We start from the raw sequence: 17,436 nt of genomic DNA, 5'->3' as shown, positions 1-17,436 counted from the left end.
AACCTGTGAGCTCATCTGGCTGAAACAATTACTTAAGGAACTACATCTTTATGAACAATAGCCTATGAAACTCATTTGTGACAATCAAGCAACATTGCACATATCCTCTAACCCAGTCTTTCATGAGAGGACCAAACATATAGAAATTGACTGTCACTTTGTTAAAGAAAAGATTCAGTCCGGAGAGATCGAGACAACATTCGTCAATTCCAGTGATCAACTTGCAGATGTTTTCACCAAGGCTCTTAGAGGTCCCCGAATAAATCATATATGTAACAAGCTAGGATCTTATGATATATACGCATTAGCTTGAGGGGGAGTGTTAGAAATAATATTGTATTGTATTATTATTATTCTGTTATTCTAGAAGGTTATTTGGGCTTGGCCCATTAGGTCATCTAACCTCTTTAAATAGAGGACTCTTGTACAATTCTATACACAATTGAATACAATATATTCATACATCTTAATTTGAACAATGGGGGAATGTGAATGGTAATCAATTTGGGGAAATGCATTGTAACGACCTGCACACATGGCAGGTGAGGCTGGGAGCAAGTTCTGTGGGTGAGAATTGGAAAAGAGGTAACAGACCCCTCGAAGAGTCTGCAATGTCTCTGACATTTTCACTTTTCTGCAGTGAGTGTTTCTTTTTATATTATTATTGAAAAGAAGTTTCTATATATTGACTTGAAAAAGGGTATTCTAATATATTATAGAATTGTGTATTAATATGATACAAAGAGGTCTCTATTTATAGAGACCAAAAACCCTAATTCTTGACCTAATGGGCTTGGCCCAATACAACAAATAATAATAATAATAAAAGGCCTAATATTTACAACACTCCCCCTCAAGCTGAGGAATAGATATTTATCATTCTCAGCTTGCTAGTAAGTTCTTGAAATCTATCTGAAGGAAGTCCCTTTGTCAATAGATCAGCTAATTGACGCCCACTGGGAATGTATGGAGTGGTAATCAACCCGCTATCAAGTTTCTCTTTGATGAAATGGCGGTCGACCTCAATATGTTTAGTCCGATCATGTTGAACTGGATTATGAGCTATACAAATAGCGGACTTATTATCACATAGCAGCTTCATAGGTCCCTCACATTTTATTTTGAGATCATCAAGTACAATTTTCAGCCACAGTAACTCACAAATGCCTTGAGCCATAGCTCGAAATTCAGCTTCTGCACTTGATCTGGCAACCACATCTTGTTTCTTACTTCTCCATGTCACCAAGTTACCGCAAAGAAACATGCAATAACCAGTGGTAGAACGACGGTCAGTCACGGATCCAGCATAATCAGCATCAGTGTAGACTTCTAAAGAGAGATTACCATCACGTCGGAATAACAATCCTTTACCAGGAGTAGCTTTAAGATACTGAAGAATTCTCTCTACTGCCTGCATGTGTTTCTCCTTTGGATCGTGCATAAACTGACTAACAACACTAACAGCATAAGCTAGGTCTGGCCTAGTATGGGCCAGATATATCAATTTTCCAACTAGCCGTTGATATTGTCCTTTATCAACTGGAGGACTCTCCTCTTCAAAGCCTATCTTGTGATTCTGCTCAATAGGAGTATTAGAGGGCTTACACCCGAGCTTCCCTGCTTCTTTGAGAAGATCCAAAACATATTTCCTCTGACTGATAAAAATTCCTTTGCTTGAATGAGCTAAATCTATCCCTAGGAAATATCTTAGTTTCCCAAGGTCTTTGACTTCGAACTCAGAGGCAAGTTGTGTCTGCAGAATCTGTCTCTCCACAAAATCATCACCTGTGATAATAATATCATCAACATATACAAGGAGCACAGTAAGCTTCCCATTTTGGGAGTGCTTGAAGAAAAGAGTGTGATCTCCTTGACTCTGTCTATATCCTAAGGTCATCATAACCTTAGTAAACCTTCCAAACCAAGCACGAGGTGACTGTTTCAATCCATACAAGGCCTTTTTTAATCGACAAACTTTATTTTCCCCCTTCACAGAATCAAAACCAGGCGGGATTTCCATGTAGACTTCTTCTTCTAACTCACCATTGAGGAAAGCATTTTTCACATCAAATTGATTTATATCCCAATTGTAATGGGCAGCAAGGGACAACAAGATTCTCACTGTATTCATCTTTGCAACTGGAGCAAAGGTTTCTTCATAATCAATGTCATAGGTTTGAGTGTAACCTTTGGCGACTAATCGAGCCTTGTATCTCTCAAGAGTGCCATCAGAATTATATTTCAGGGCATAAACCCATCTGCACCCTACTGCTTTCTTTCCGTTGGGTCTATCAATAACGTCCCATGTTTTATTTTTCTCCAACGCATTCATCTCCTCTTGCATGGCTTGAGCCCAATTCCCATCTTTCAAAGCTTCATGTACTGATTTTGGGATTGAAGTAGAATCTAGTGCTGAAACAAAGCTTTTGTGCTGCACAGAAAGATTAGCAGAGGAAACAAAATGGGAGATAGGGTATTGAGTACAAGAGGGACAGGAAGAACAAGTTTTCTTGGAACAAGATCTTTTTCCTTTTCTTAAAGCAATGGGTAAATCATCTGAAGCAGTAGTAATGGGTAAGTCATCAGAAACAGTAGTAATGGGTAAGTCATCAGACGAATTAACATCATGATCAGAAATATGAGATTCAGGACTTACCAGTGGTTCAGACGATTGAGGTTGCTGTTGAGGCAATGTGGGCTGTTTCCTTCTTTGATATACCAATTCAGGTGTTACAATCTTCCGTATCTCTGGTGTATTTGATGTATCAGTCATAGGAGGATCAGTCACAGGAGGATCAGACATAGACACATTAGGAACAGGAACAAGAGGAAGAGACACTGACACAGGTGAAGAAGTAGACACTGAAGATTCAAAGAAGGAAGGTGATGAGTCTTCTGGTGAATTATTCTCCCCCTGAAGATGAGGACCTTGGAAAAAGGACTCAGATTCCTGAAATGTAACATCCATAGAAACAAAAAATTTCCGACTTCCAGGGTGATAGCACTTGTAGCCCTTCTTATCAGGAGCATAACCAAGGAAGACACATTTAAGAGCCCTAGGATCCAACTTACTGCGATGCTGTTTATGAATATGAACAAAGACAACACACCCAAACACTCGAGGAGGAAGACTTTGCAAAGTTGGAACAGAAGGAAAAAAAGAAGTCATGGAGTGAATAGGACTTACATGATCGAGAACCCGAGTGGGTAGACGATTGATTAAGAACGCTGCAGTAAGAATGGCATCTCCCCAATAGCATTTGGGTACATGTGTTTGAAACAGTAAGGCACGAGCAACTTCAAGAAGGTGACGATTTTTCCTTTCAGCAACCCCATTTTGTTGAGGGGTGTCTACACAAGTAAGTTCATGAATCATACCGTGATTTTGTATAAATTGGGAAAAAGAGTGATTGACATATTCAGTACCATTATCTGTCCTTAGTCTTTTGATATTTTTACAAAATTGAGTCTCAATCATTTTATAAAATTGAAAGAACAGTTGTGGTACCTCAGACTTTTCACGCATTAAGTAAACCCAAGTGACACGAGTGTAATCATCAATAAAAGAAACAAACCATTTATTTCCAGAAGAATGAGGGACCTTAGAAGGACCCCAAACATCAGAATGAATAAGATCAAAAGGTTCAACACTCTTAGTAATACTAGAAGGAAAAGACACACGATGATGCTTAGCAAATTCACAAACATCACAATGAAAAGACTCAACAGACTTAGACAAAAACAATGACGGGAATAAAGATTTGAGTAAACTAAATGGAGGATGACCCAAACGCTTATGATGCAGCCAAATTAAAGAATCAGCAGTTGATTGACCATGAGACATGAATGTGTGATCTATTACTTTATTTGCGGGAGATTGTGACACCAGATAGTACAGCCTACCTTGCTCTTTAGCACTACCAATCGTCTTCCCTGTGGCGAGATCCTGAAAAACACAATGGGTAGGGAAGAAGGTTACAGTACAATTCAAATCTTTTGTAATTTTGTGAATAGAAAGAAGATTTGTGGAGAGTTTAGGAACATGAAGAACATCCTTAAGATGTAAGGACTGCTGTAAGTTTATGTCACCAGAACCCGCAACTGATGTATGTGAGCCATCAGCTATGGATATTGTATGAGTTCCAATGGTAGGATGATAAGAAATAAAGGAGTCAGCACAACAAGCCATATGATCAGTAGCACCAGAATCAACAACCCAAGAATGTTTAAAATCATTACATGAAGAAATGAAAGAATGAGTTTTGGAGCTCATACCAGTCATAGCCAAAGCACTAGTATCAGATGGCTTACTCAGATAATCAAGAATGGTTCGGAGTCTTTCCAACTCATCTGGACGAAATGCAGATTGGGTCTCATTAGGTGCAGGGGTTATTTCAGAAGAAGTAAAATGCGCTTGACCACGCATCCTTGCCATCTTTTCTAAGACAGTTTGCTTTCCATAGAGGCGAAAGCATAAATCCTTGATATGACCTGTTCTTTTACAAGAAGAACACCATCGATCATTTCTCTTAGGTCTAGAAGAGGTACCATAATAAAATTTTGAAAAAGAACTCCTTTGAGAAGAGGCCATACTGCACAGCAAATGGTCAAAGAAAAGCTCCAAGAAGCCACAAAATCACAAACAAATACTAAACAACGTCAGATCTGACCGGAACAGTAACACAGCGGCCGAAACAGTAACACAGTGACCGGAACAAATACCAAACAACGTCAGATCTGGTCGGAGGCAAGAAATTGGTGAAAGAACAAACTCCTAGAAGCCAAGAAATTCTGAATAAAAATACCGAACGATGTCCGATCAAAGTAGAGAGCACAGATCCAGAACCGGCTTGGAGAGACGATAAGAACCGTGGTGGTCCGCGGCCGAGAACCACCGTCACGCGCCGGTGAAGCTGGCGGCGCGTGGGATTCACGCGCAGAGACAAGGGCGGCGCGTGGAGGCGCGTCTGACCTCCGATGGTGCTGGGTTTTTCAGGCGAAGGTCGTCCGGCGAGCGCGATGGTTTCTGTGGCTGTTCGGAGTGAAGAATCCACCGGAAAAAGGTTCCAATCACGATGAACAGGTTCTGTACGGTGGTTCTGTACGTTGATTCTGTGAACGTTTGTTTCTGGTTGTGTAATAGACAAGAAAAAGAAAGAGGAACAGTGAAGCAATGGTCTTCTCGGTCCAAGAGGTCCCCGAAAAAAAAATTCCGGTGGCGGCTGATGGCAGCGAGAGACGTAAAAAAGAATAGAAAGGTTTCGTAGGCGCGGAAGCAGAGCCCTCTGGATCGAGAGCTCTGATACCAACTTGAAAAAGGGTATTCTAATATATTATAGAATTGTGTATTAATATGATACAAAGAGGTCTCTATTTATAGAGACCAAAAACCCTAATTCTTGACCTAATGGGCTTGGCCCAATACAACAAATAATAATAATAATAAAAGGCCTAATATTTACAACATATTGATTTTGAATAATTTACATGAGTGAGTATTTATACAAGAAAAAATCGCTAAGAATGACTAAGCGATGACTAATCAATCCTAATCACAATCAATTCTAATCAATCACAATCAATCCTAATCAATCATAATCAATCCTAATTAATAGGAAATAAAAACAGAAACATGTTTGGATTCTGATTTTCTACACTCCCCCTCAAGTTGGGAGGTAAATATTGATCATTCCCAACTTGCCAATCAAGTCTTCGAATGCTGGACGGTGTAGGCCCTTGGTAAGGATATCTGCCGTTTGCTCTTTGGTTGGAACATATATCAAACGCACACTTCCATCATCTAATTTTTCTTTGATGAAGTGACGATCAACTTCCACGTGCTTTGTTCGATCATGATGCACAGGATTTTGAGCAATGCTAACAGCTGCCTTGTTGTCACAATATAGTTTTATTGGTAGGGAATATGAAATCTTCAACTCTTGAAGAAGTCTTCTCAACCAGATTCCTTCACAAACTCCATGAGATAAAGCTCGAAATTCTGCTTCAGCACTACTTCTTGCAACCACTGTTTGCTTTTTGCTTCTCCAAGTAACAAGATTTCCCCACACATAGGTGCAATAGCCTGAGGTAGATCTCTTGTCTACTGATGAGCCTGCCCAATCTGCATCAGTGTAGATTTCAATTGTCCTTTTATACCCCTTTTTAAAGAATAATCCTCTTCCTGGAGTATTCTTGAGGTATCTAAGCACCCTATAGACTGCACTAAGATGCTTCTCCTTGGGTGAATGCATGAATTGACTAATCATACTCACCGCAAAGGCAATGTCAGGACGCGTATGAGATAAGTAGATTAGTTTACCAACCAATCGCTGATATTGTTCTTTATCCACCTCATTCCCATCTTCAATACCTAACTTGGTATTAGGTTCCACAGGTGTCTCAGCAGGTTTACACCCTAACATTCCTGTTTCCAACAAAAGATCTAGAACATATTTTTTTTTTGTTAGAGTGATGCCTGTTTTGCTCCTAGCAACTTCCATACCAAGGAAATATTTGAGAGTGCCAAGGTCTTTGAGTTCAAATTGAGCTGCTAGAAATTTCTTCAAGGTGTTCAATTCCTCAATATCATCACCTGTAAGAATTATATCATCTACGTATACAATAAGAATAGCAATTTTACCATCCTTAGAGTGTTTGTGGAAGAGAGTATGATCAGTCTGTGCTTGAATGAAGCCTCTTCTTTTGACTGCTTGTGTGAATTTGTCGAACCATTCTCTGGGAGACTGTTTCAATCCATATAGAGACTTTTTTAGTTTACACACTGATCCATTTCCCTTTTCAAAACCAGGTGGAGGATCCATATAGACTTCTTCATGTAAGTCACCATTTAGGAATGCATTCTTCACATCTAACTGTTGCAGAGGCCAATCTAGATTGGCAGCAAGAGATAAGAGCACCCGGATGGTATTGACTTTAGCAACCGGAGCAAAAGTCTCATGATAATCTATCCCATGAGTCTGAGTGAAACCCTTTGCAACCAATCTTTCCTTGTATCTGTTGATGCTATTATCTGCATTGAATTTTATTGTAAACACCCATTTGCATCCTACTGCCTGTTTTCCTTTGGGTAGGGTCACTATCTCCCAAGTTCCATTTCTTTTTAAAGCATTCATTTCTTCAAAGACAGCATCCCTCCATTTTTGATCATTGAGAGCCTCATGTATATTTCTCGGTATCTTTGTACTATCCAACATAGTTCAAGATCGAGTACCTTTTCTGAGAGCAATGGGCAAGTGTAGATCATTTTCACCATGACACTCAAGTATTGGGGTGCTGGAACTAGAACATGGTTCAGAATCCTGGCAGTATAGAGGCTCTGGGTTATTCACACTTTGAGGAGGCTTTCGCCTGCTATAAACTTGTCCCCATTTTGAGGAGGCTCCTGATGGTGAGGATTCTGTAGCTCCCCCTGTCTCCAAAATTAGAGGTAATACCGTGGCATCAGTAGGTTCCCATGACTGATCTTCATCTACTCCTATCTCCCCCTGAAGAGAAGTCGAGGGGAAGAAATGGTCATTTTCAGAAAAAGTGACATCCATAGAGACAAAGACCTTACGAAGAGAGGGTGAATAACATTTATAGCCACGTTGAGTAGGAGAATAACCAATAAAGACACACTGGAGAGACTTAGGATCAAGCTTAGACCGTTGATGGGAGGGAATATGGACAAATGCAACGCAACCAAATAACTTGAGAGGTAAGGAGGAGACACCTCGGAAGGAAGGGAAGATACGAACAAGACTACAAAGAGGAGACTGAAATTTCAGAATGCGAGATGGCATTCGATTTATCAGATACGAGGCAGTGAGAACTGCCTCTCCCCAAAGATATTTAGGAACACTCGTGGTAAACATAAGAGCCCGAGCAACTTCAAGGAGATGTCGGTTTTTTCTTTCCGCAACTCCGTTTTGTTGGGGTGTGTCAGGACACGAGCTTTGGTGAAGGATGCCATGTTGGGAAAGATATTCTCCAAGAATAGAGTTAAAATACTCTTTGCCATTATCTGTACGAAGAATTTGTATAGCAACTTGGAATTGGGTTTGAACCATGGCATGAAATTTTTTAAACACGGATGCAGCATCGGACTTATCCTTTAGAAGATACACCCAACAGACTCGAGAATGGTCATCAATGAAGGTAATGAACCATCGAGTACCTGAAATATTTTTAACACGGGCTGGACCCCATATGTCACTATGAATTAAGGAAAATGGGGAAGAGTCATGGTGAACTTTAGAAGGATAATGAGCACGAGTATGCTTGGCAAGTTGACAAATATCACAAGAAAACAAACTTGGACTTTTATGAATAAATAAGTTTGGCAACAACTTCTGAAGATAAATAAAATTTGGATGGCCTAGCCTACGATGCCACATCATAACATCATTACATGAATCAAAAGGAAACATAGAGTTTTTTTCTACGAAAACAGCTTCATGAGTCACATCCTCCTCAAAGTAGTAAAGTCCACCATCCTCTCTAGCACTGTCAATCATCCTCTCCGAGTCCTGTTCCTGAAAAACACAACCATGTGGAAAGAATTTAGCAAAGCAATGCAACTCAGAGGTGAGCTTGCTAATAGAAATGAGATTACAAGTTAGAGAAGGAACATAAAGAACTGATGTCAAAGTAATCAGCTCAGAAAGTTTAATGGTTCCGTGTCCCGCAATCTGGGAAAAACTGCCATCGGCGATCTTGACCCGAGAAGGTTCAGAATATGGAGTGTATGAACAAAACAAGCCAAGATTACCTGTCATATGATCAGAGGCTCCAGAATCAAGGATCCAATGATTTTGAGTATCAACATGGAAAGTTGTACCTTGCTGGACCACATGACTAGTGGCCTTAGGAGGTTGAGTCAAAAGTCTCTGAAGTTGTTCAAACTTAGTCTTGCTAAGAAAGACACCATCAGAGTAAGAGGAAGAGTGTTTTGAGGAAGCCATGAATAGAAAGAGAAGGGTTGACCGTTGATGGAAAATCAAGTTTTGTAAATTTTTGATCTGACCTCTGGAACAGGAAGGGGAGAAGCCGGCGAGAAGGTCTGTGCAAGTCGCGGCGGAAAAAGACGTTGGGAAGGCGGCGCGTGGAGCTCACGCGCCGGAAACTGGCCGCGCGTGTGACGGCGCGTGGCGGCGCGTGCGGCGGTTGAAGGCGATGGGTCCAGCGGCGGTCTACTCGTCGGATCCTTCTGAGTCGAATGGTCACCTCACTTTCTTGATCGGAGGTCAGTAGACTAGGTTTCTGTGTTGGACAGATTCAAGGAGGTGTTTAGGAGGTGTTTGACCGTGATGGAAGTGTTTGGATGGTTATTTCAGATTTGAATTAGGGTAGGATCGAACCCGCTCTTGATACCATATTGAAAAGAAGTTTCTATATATTGATTTTGAATAATTTACATGAGTGAGTATTTATACAAGAAAAAATCGCTAAGAATGACTAAGCGATGACTAATCAATCCTAATCACAATCAATTCTAATCAATCACAATCAATCCTAATCAATCATAATCAATCCTAATTAATAGGAAATAAAAACAGAAACATGTTTGGATTCTGATTTTCTACAATTATTTTTACTATTCTTTATCTTATAATGATATTACACAAATATAAGTAGTCAAAGTAGGAATTCCGTGAGTATTTTTTTAAATGAAACAGGATTCTGGTAACAGTTTCTTATCATTGTATGAAATGAAAGATTTTTCGATAAAAAGGCCTAAGAGATTCATCTCAAGCCAGTCATTTTTTTTTATTAACAAATCTTTAAAAATTCACATCACGTCAATACTGTTTTCACAGATATAATGAACGAACTAGCTTGATCACCAACATGTTGAAGATGAGAATAGCCATTCCCCATCAAAAGGTTTTTTAATCACATTCAGAGTATTCTCATTTACAATATCATATAAAATATTTACCAAAAAAATATCTTAAAAAATTATTGAAGCATAAGTTTGTATGCATTGCTTGCTATGTAGCCAAATTCATATATAGAAAGATTAGATTCAACTGTGCACCAGAAGGTAATTAGCTTACTTACATCTCTCTTGTCTTGGGGCAAAAGGAAAGGATCCCTGACGCTAAGGCCAGCAACTATTGTAAGAACAGGATCAAAGCAACGAAATAAAGCTCCCATTATTAACATTTTCCCTAGCTTGGGATCTACTGGAAGCATAGAGAGAAACTTTCCTGATTGAAAGAAAAAGGAAACAAAGAAAGGAATTATTTATAACCAAGAAAATAGCCATAGACACATAAGCAATATCCCAAATAGGACATTTTTTTTTTTAAAAAAAAAAAATGACTGACCAAGATTGGTAAGATTTTCTTTTTCATCTAATGCTCCAATCATCTTGAGAAAATCAATAGCATTTTGGACCTGATCCATGAAATTGTGAAAACTTTGACCTGACTTAGGTTATCGATAGGATCATATAGCTCGACATACTAAATGTTCAAATCCTTAATACCTTAAACACTTTTTAGAATTATATCAACGAAGCACCTAGCTCCAAACCAATATCATAAAAAAGGGGAAAACAATGGTCAATACAAGCAAAGTCTAGCTATTCACAAATAACGAAGTTCCTATCATTATTAGAGATGGTAGGTGGTTACTAGTTCACAAAAACCAATGTCACGAGTTCGATCCTCATCTCCCCCGTCGATTAATAAATAATTAAATATTATAGTTAGCACTAGGTAAGTAAGCCCATTCGTTATTTACCCTTCAAACACAATGTGCTCTTGTGTGAGGGGCGTGTTAGAGAAATATAATATAAAATCATTAACATAGCCTTCAGCTTTTAGGTTGATATTGTTCTTTTATAGAAATTAGAGATTTAGTCATAGAGGGAGAGAAGCGAATACTCTAGAATAATAAAATTATATTGATACTTTTGTGAAGGATGTGATTAAAAAGAGAAAAGCAAACCCTATTTGTACTAAACAGGGAACTCATAAAACAAGGAAACAAATCATGAAATATAAGGAAATAGGGAAACCATTCTTAAGAGATCATTTAGGACATTTTAAACTATTTCAAGATATAATCAAAGATATTATACAATATTGGCAATTGCAGATTACTATATCGAAACTTCTACTTCCGTGCAATGCTCTTAGAGTAACTAATATCATCATCAAAATACAAATATACAATTAAAGAGCAATGGTACTTACAGTCCTTGGCTCTGGTGCCTGCAAAGCTGCTGATAAGAATTCTCCTATGCTCTCAACCTGCAAACTTTTTATTTGTAAGCACAGAGAGTTCAAGGGCGTTCTCAGTAGTTCAGGAAGTTGATATTCAGAAAAAGATTCATAAACACATTTCGGGTAAAGATGGTAGCATTCTCCTGGCTGCACACGACCAGCCCTACCCCTTCTCTGCAATGAAGCCAACACAAAATAAGACAATTAGTTGCGGGTTTGGATGTATAGCAAAAACAAGAATGTTGTATGAACATGAAGCATAAAATAGCAACAAGAGCTATTGAAGGCATCCTAAAATTTTCAAATTAAACAATTTCAGCATCTACCAATTCTAGAATATTAGAAAAAAAATGACAAGAAATAGGAGGAATACTAATAGCGGAAATCTAACTAAAGTAAAATCTTAAAGACCTAGAGAGACTTGAGAAAGATAAAATTTATTGTTTCCACTTCAAGCCAATCCCTTGATTTTGAAAAAGAAAGAACTTTTGGTCAAAACCCTTGAATTCGGCTCTCAAACAATCAAGTCAGCCTAGCAAATAAATTACCCCTGAAGACTCGTCATCAAGGTTCCTGGAAGAAAGGGAAAAAAATATCCAAATTTATAGGAAGCTTGCAGGCTAAAAGGGAAGGAGAGGGTTGATTATTATACTACAAGAGAGAAGCTAGACTGCGGTTCATAAAACTATTTGCATTCCTTTCAATCCAAGGATGCAAAAGAATAATAACAACACAAGATACCTCGGAGCTTTACCTTCCTCACTTTTGGAAAACCTGTGAAACCAGTGAGTGAGAAGTGACTAGAAGTTCCTAGGGCTGGCAGGGATCTTCTAGTCACTTTAGTGTTTGGGCAAGAAAGTGAAAGAAACTACGGTAGAATAGAGAGGAAGCCAGGGAGAAATTTCTGAAATCTTTGAATTTTCTATTTGTCAGAATGAACTCAAGCCTGAGTTCATATAATCAGTCAAGAACGGTTGGAGACAACTGTCTTAACTGAATACAGGAGATAGATAGGTCAGTTACAACAGATCTGAAACAAGTCTAAACTTACTGTGTTTTCATAGAAACAGAAGCTAGGCACAGAACTAATATACACACGTGTGACATTCTCTAACTGCTCCCCACAGTATTTATGTATACATTTGAATAGAGAGGAAGCCAAAGAGAATTTCCTGGAATCTGTGAATTTTCTATTTCTCAGAATGAACTCAAGCCTGAGTTCATATAATCAGTCAAGAATGGTTGGAGACAACTGTCTTAACTGAATACAGTAGATAGGTCAGTTACAACAGATCTGAAACAGAAGCTAGGCACAGAATATACACTTATGTGACATTCTCTAACAGCTACCCCTCAAGAACAGGGTGGATGAGTGAACTGAAACTGATCACTTGAATTTCAAAGAGGAAATGTGATTGGGTGAATATTGTGTGTCCATAACAGACCACACATAGTTCTTTATATACATTAGTGCGGGTATAAATTACAATGACTCAACAATTGATATACAAATGTTAATTGATTCTATAGTAAATGCATGATATCCTACTATAATCTACAACATTCTAACGCATTACATATTTTGTCAAGATATTCTGAAGGGCCATGGGCCTGAAAGTTAAGGAATTAGGTAGTTTGTTATGGAAACTATTCAAGAATATTCTCAAATAATAGGATATAAGGAGGGGAGTGTGGGAGTGTGAGGGAGGCATGTATTCAATATTGGTTTAGTGGGGAAATTGAGAGATCTCTAGGGAACTCTTGAGCCTAGGTATTTGGTTTGAGGGGGAGTCGAGGTTTCTTGGGATTTATTTTCTACATTTTATGTTGTATTAGTGTCTGTAAAAAGAGGCTATGCCTCCATTGTTAATGAAATCAGTGATGCATTTTTCTGGGTTCTATCAATTTGGTATCAGAGCATTTCCGATCTAGGGAGTGCTTCTGGTCCATATCTACAAAAAAAAAAACAAAGAAAAACAAAAACAGAATCACGAAAGTGGAAGAAAGCATGGATCGCGTGAGGGAAGAAAGATTGGGAGGGGTGGAAGACGTTATCCGTCAATTGCAAGGAACAATTCGGAGACTCAAGGAAGTAATAGAGCAGTGTTATGACAGTAGAAATCTGAATGGAATGCACGACGAAAGAAGAACAGGGGGTGAAGAAGTTGAAGAAGAAGAAATCGATGAAACAGAAAAACAAGGAGCAGAAATAATCGAAGAAGAGGCTGAAATTGCAACGGACAAGGTGAATAAGGTCGACAGAAAAGAAACAAAGGAAAAAGAAAAAGAAGAAAAAGAGGAAGCAGTTGTTGACGAGGGAGAAGTAGATCCGAAAACCAAAGAAGAGGAGGACGACGATGTTGCTGCAGAAAAGAAAAAAAACATAGATGCAGAAAAAAATGAAGAATATGTTGCTGCAGGAAAGAGAAAAAACAGAGATGCAAAAAAAGAAGAAGAAAAAGACAAAGAAGACGGAAAAGAAAGAAGAGACGAAAATGAACATGCAGAACAAAAAGGAACAGTGACAGAAGAAGAAGACAGATCCGAAAAATTGACAAAAAAATCAAAGTAGATGTAGAAGCGCAAGAAGACGAAGAATATCAAGAGGGAGATGAGGTGGTTGAGGCAGAAGTCAGGGAAAACTTTGAGGTGCTATCTACTCTGTTGAGACATGCAGATGACGAGGTGATGGCGGCATCTTTCTTGAACGGTCTAAGGGAGGAGAGATGCAAAGTGGCCGATTTGGGAAGAATGAAGAGGTGGGCACAAGGGGTGGAAGAACGTGAAGTGACGATGAGGAGGTGGGGTGGTGGAACGGGCTAGAGCAAAAATGGGTCAAGATGGCTTGAGTTTCGATCTGGGCTAGGGGGAAATAATAGGATGGGCTTCAATCCAAATACCCATAGGCCCAATGATTCTATAAACTAGAAATGTAATAATGGAGGAGTGGGCTTGAGCACTCAAATTGGACCCAATTCGTTTCAACAATGGCATACAAACGATGGGTCTAACAATAAAGAAAATGGGCCCAATTCTTTCATAACAAGGCCCAATGATTTACTTCATGGGCAGGGGCTGGTGATGAGTGACCCAAGTGAAAGACAATGGTCAACACAAAGGGAAACAATGAGCAATGGAAACGAGAGGAAAAAGGAAGAACAGTCCCAACAGACTTCTAAATTCACTTGGGGTGTGGCAACAAGTCATTGAGGGGACATGGTCAAGATGTTTCAAGCAATGGAACCCAGGTGGAAGTTATCCTACATTATCTATCCCCTTTCTTCGCCTTGAGGACTAGGTGAGTTTTAAAAGGGGAAGTATTGATGGGCCATGGGCCTGAAAGTTAAGGAATTAGGTAGTTTGTTATGGAAACTATTCTAGAATATTCTCAAATAATAAGATATAAGGAGGGGAGTGTGGGAGTGTGAGGGAGGCATGTATTCAATATTGGTTTAGTGGGGAAATTGAGAGATCTCTAAAGAACTCTTGAGCCTAGGTATTTGGTTTGAGGGGGAGTTGAGATACCTCCATTGTTAATGAAATCAGTGAATGTATTTTTCTGGGTTCCATCATATTCTAAGAGTACCTCTCAAGTTGGTGATATATACAAGCTAAGTTTGTCACGTATATAATAGATTCAATAACCTTTGCGAGCCTTAGTGAAAATATCCACAAGTTGGTCAATGGAGTTAACAAAAGCAGTTTTTATTTCCCGATACTGAATTTTCTCTCAAACAAAGTGACAATCAACATCAATGTGCTTGGTCCTTTTATTAAAGACAGGATTTGAGGATATGTGTAGTGTGGCCTAATTATTACATATTAGTTTCATTATCTAACGCAAAGTCGGCACTAGCAGTTGAGTCAGAACCAACAACTCTTTGACTCATGTACTAACATTAGTCTGTATATTTTGTATTGTACACAAATGAAAGGCAACACAAAATGTTCACTCAATCAGATTTTCTCTCTAAAATCCAAGTTGGCAATAGAACGACTTTTGACCTGTCACTCCTAATGTAAACCTAGACCCACTGTCTAGTGGTAAATATCTCCACACCCTTCGTGCCTACCATTAAGCGGTCATTTTCTCCAAGCCTCGCCTCAATACCAGCGAGCTTGTCCTGCTGCACTTCCTTCCAGCAAGCCTTTGCATTCTATTGACATTTCTTGCAATTGGAAATCTTTCCGACCAGGTCCCTGCAGTCTCCACCTCTTCACGCCTTAATGCAAGAAAGCCTCTCTATCACACCTCTTTTGAGCCTGGCTCTGCCACCATTCAATTTTCTGGCAATTGAAAAAATTTCCAACTGACTTTGCAACAGACTTTGCTGCTCCACACACTCCCACACACCTTCGGATTTGCTACACAAATGATATACAATGACTCCACTCCATTGTCTCCAGTATGATGGAGTAGTAAAATAACAGGACAGTCAATTAGAAACTTCCCTGCGAAAGCTCAATCCTTGATGCAAAAATTTGTTGCATGATGCCCCACACTAAGGATCAATTTGAGCACAAGCAACAGAATTCTTTATGGTCCTCATCACTAACTTGAATATCAAAGAGAAAATCTAACGAGAAAATCGGGTTGATCATATTTCGTGTGTTGCCTTTAATTCATATATAATACGATATAGTAGGGTTGGCAAAACGGGCCAACCCGGCTAGAACCGGCCCAACCCGAATTTGGCCCGAAAAAATCGAGCCGGGTTAGGGTTGGCTCGAAAAAAAAACGAGCCAGAAAACCCAACCCAACCCGACCCTAGCCGGGTTAGGGTTGGGTCGCGGGTTGACTCGAAAAAAAACTCGCGAGCTGGCTCGAAAGATTGGATCGCGGGTTAGCTCGAAAAAATGCTTGCGGGTTGGCTCGTTTTTGACTCGCGGGTTGGCTCGTGGGTTAGCTCGCGAGTTAAGAAAGAGTTTTGGTTCTAGTTACCTATAAATTAAGACCCGAACTCCAGCTTTTTTAGTGATCCAACAATAGGTAGTGTAGGCACTTCCAGGTTGAGCTATTCATAGTCCAGGATGCTGTTAATAACACAAAACAGGTTTGGTTAAATTACAATCAACATAAACAAACTAAGCTGGTTCTGATTACTAATCTTTCAATTTTTGAAGATCAATTAAGCAAAGCAATTATAGGCTAGCCAACCAACTTGATAGGCATTTAAGTATAGCAAGAAGGAATAATTTGCTGCCTTTTGATTCTTTGAATCAATTGAATCTGAAATATATTGTATATTCAAGTGTGTAAGTCTGTACAAGGAGGCTCTCTATTTATAGAGACTAAAAGACCTAACGGAATGACCTAATGGGCCAAGCCCACAATCTAGACTATTCTAGACTATTCTAATAATAATAAATTAATATTATAAATTAATATTATTTCTAACACTCCCCCTCAAGCTGGTGCGTATATATCAAAAGCTCCCAGCTTGTTACAAATATGATCTATTCGAGGACCTCTAAGAGCTTTAGTGAATACATCCGCAAGTTGATCATTGGAATTGACAAATGTTGTCTCGATCTCCCTTGACTGGATCTTTTCTCTAACAAAATGACAGTCAATTTCTATATGTGTGGTCCTCTCATGAAAGACTGGGTTAGAGGATATATGCAAAGCGGCTTGGTTGTCACAAATGAGCTTCATAGGCCTTTGTTCACAGAGATGGAGTTCCTTCAGCAATTGACTCAGCCAGATGAGCTCACAGGTTGCATTTGCCATTGCCCGATATTCTGCCTCCGCACTGGATCTGGCGACCACAGTTTGCTTCTTACTCTTCCAAGAGATCAAATTTCCTCCGAAGAGAACACAATACCCTGAGGTGGATCGTCTATCTGAAGGAGAACCTGCCCAGTCAGCATCTGAATAACTAGAGATCTCTGAACTCCCTTTATTTGTATATAATAAACCTCTTCCTAGCGCCTTTTTAATATATCGGAGAATTCTAATAACTGCATCCCAATGGGAGTCACAGGGAGAATCAAGAAATTGACTTGCAACACTCACTGCGAAGGAGATATCTAGCCTTGTCACAGTAAGATAATTCAATTTTCCAACTAATCGGCGGTAGCACTAGGATCTGGCAGTGGCTCCCCCTGTCCTGGTAATAACTTAACATTGGGGTCCATAGGTGTATCAATGGGTTTACAGCCTAACATGCCAGTCTCATCTAGGATATCCAGTGCATACTTC

General features: G+C 39.3%; 1 protein-coding gene across 1 annotated transcript in view; it reads right to left on the bottom strand.

Moving 5' to 3' along the window:
• Positions 1-17,436, bottom strand: part of LOC133298922 (DExH-box ATP-dependent RNA helicase DExH3) — a 55,555-nt gene that overhangs the window by 13,116 nt on the left and 25,003 nt on the right. Inside the window, exons 12-14 of the mRNA XM_061498315.1 lie at positions 11,205-11,408; positions 10,332-10,401; positions 10,063-10,211 (exon numbers count right to left, since the gene is read on the bottom strand). Coding sequence (XP_061354299.1) covers positions 10,063-10,211; positions 10,332-10,401; positions 11,205-11,408 — 423 coding nt within the window. The remainder of the gene's footprint in view (positions 1-10,062; positions 10,212-10,331; positions 10,402-11,204; positions 11,409-17,436) is intronic.

This window comes from Gastrolobium bilobum, unplaced genomic scaffold, assembly GCF_033153095.1.
Source record: "Gastrolobium bilobum isolate Gb01-03AN ecotype WA unplaced genomic scaffold, APGP_CSIRO_Gbil_v1 utg26386, whole genome shotgun sequence".
Lineage (NCBI taxonomy): Eukaryota > Viridiplantae > Streptophyta > Magnoliopsida > Fabales > Fabaceae > Gastrolobium > Gastrolobium bilobum.
The sequence above is the reverse complement of the archived record's forward strand: the minus strand, read 5'-3'. Positions and strand labels throughout refer to the sequence as shown.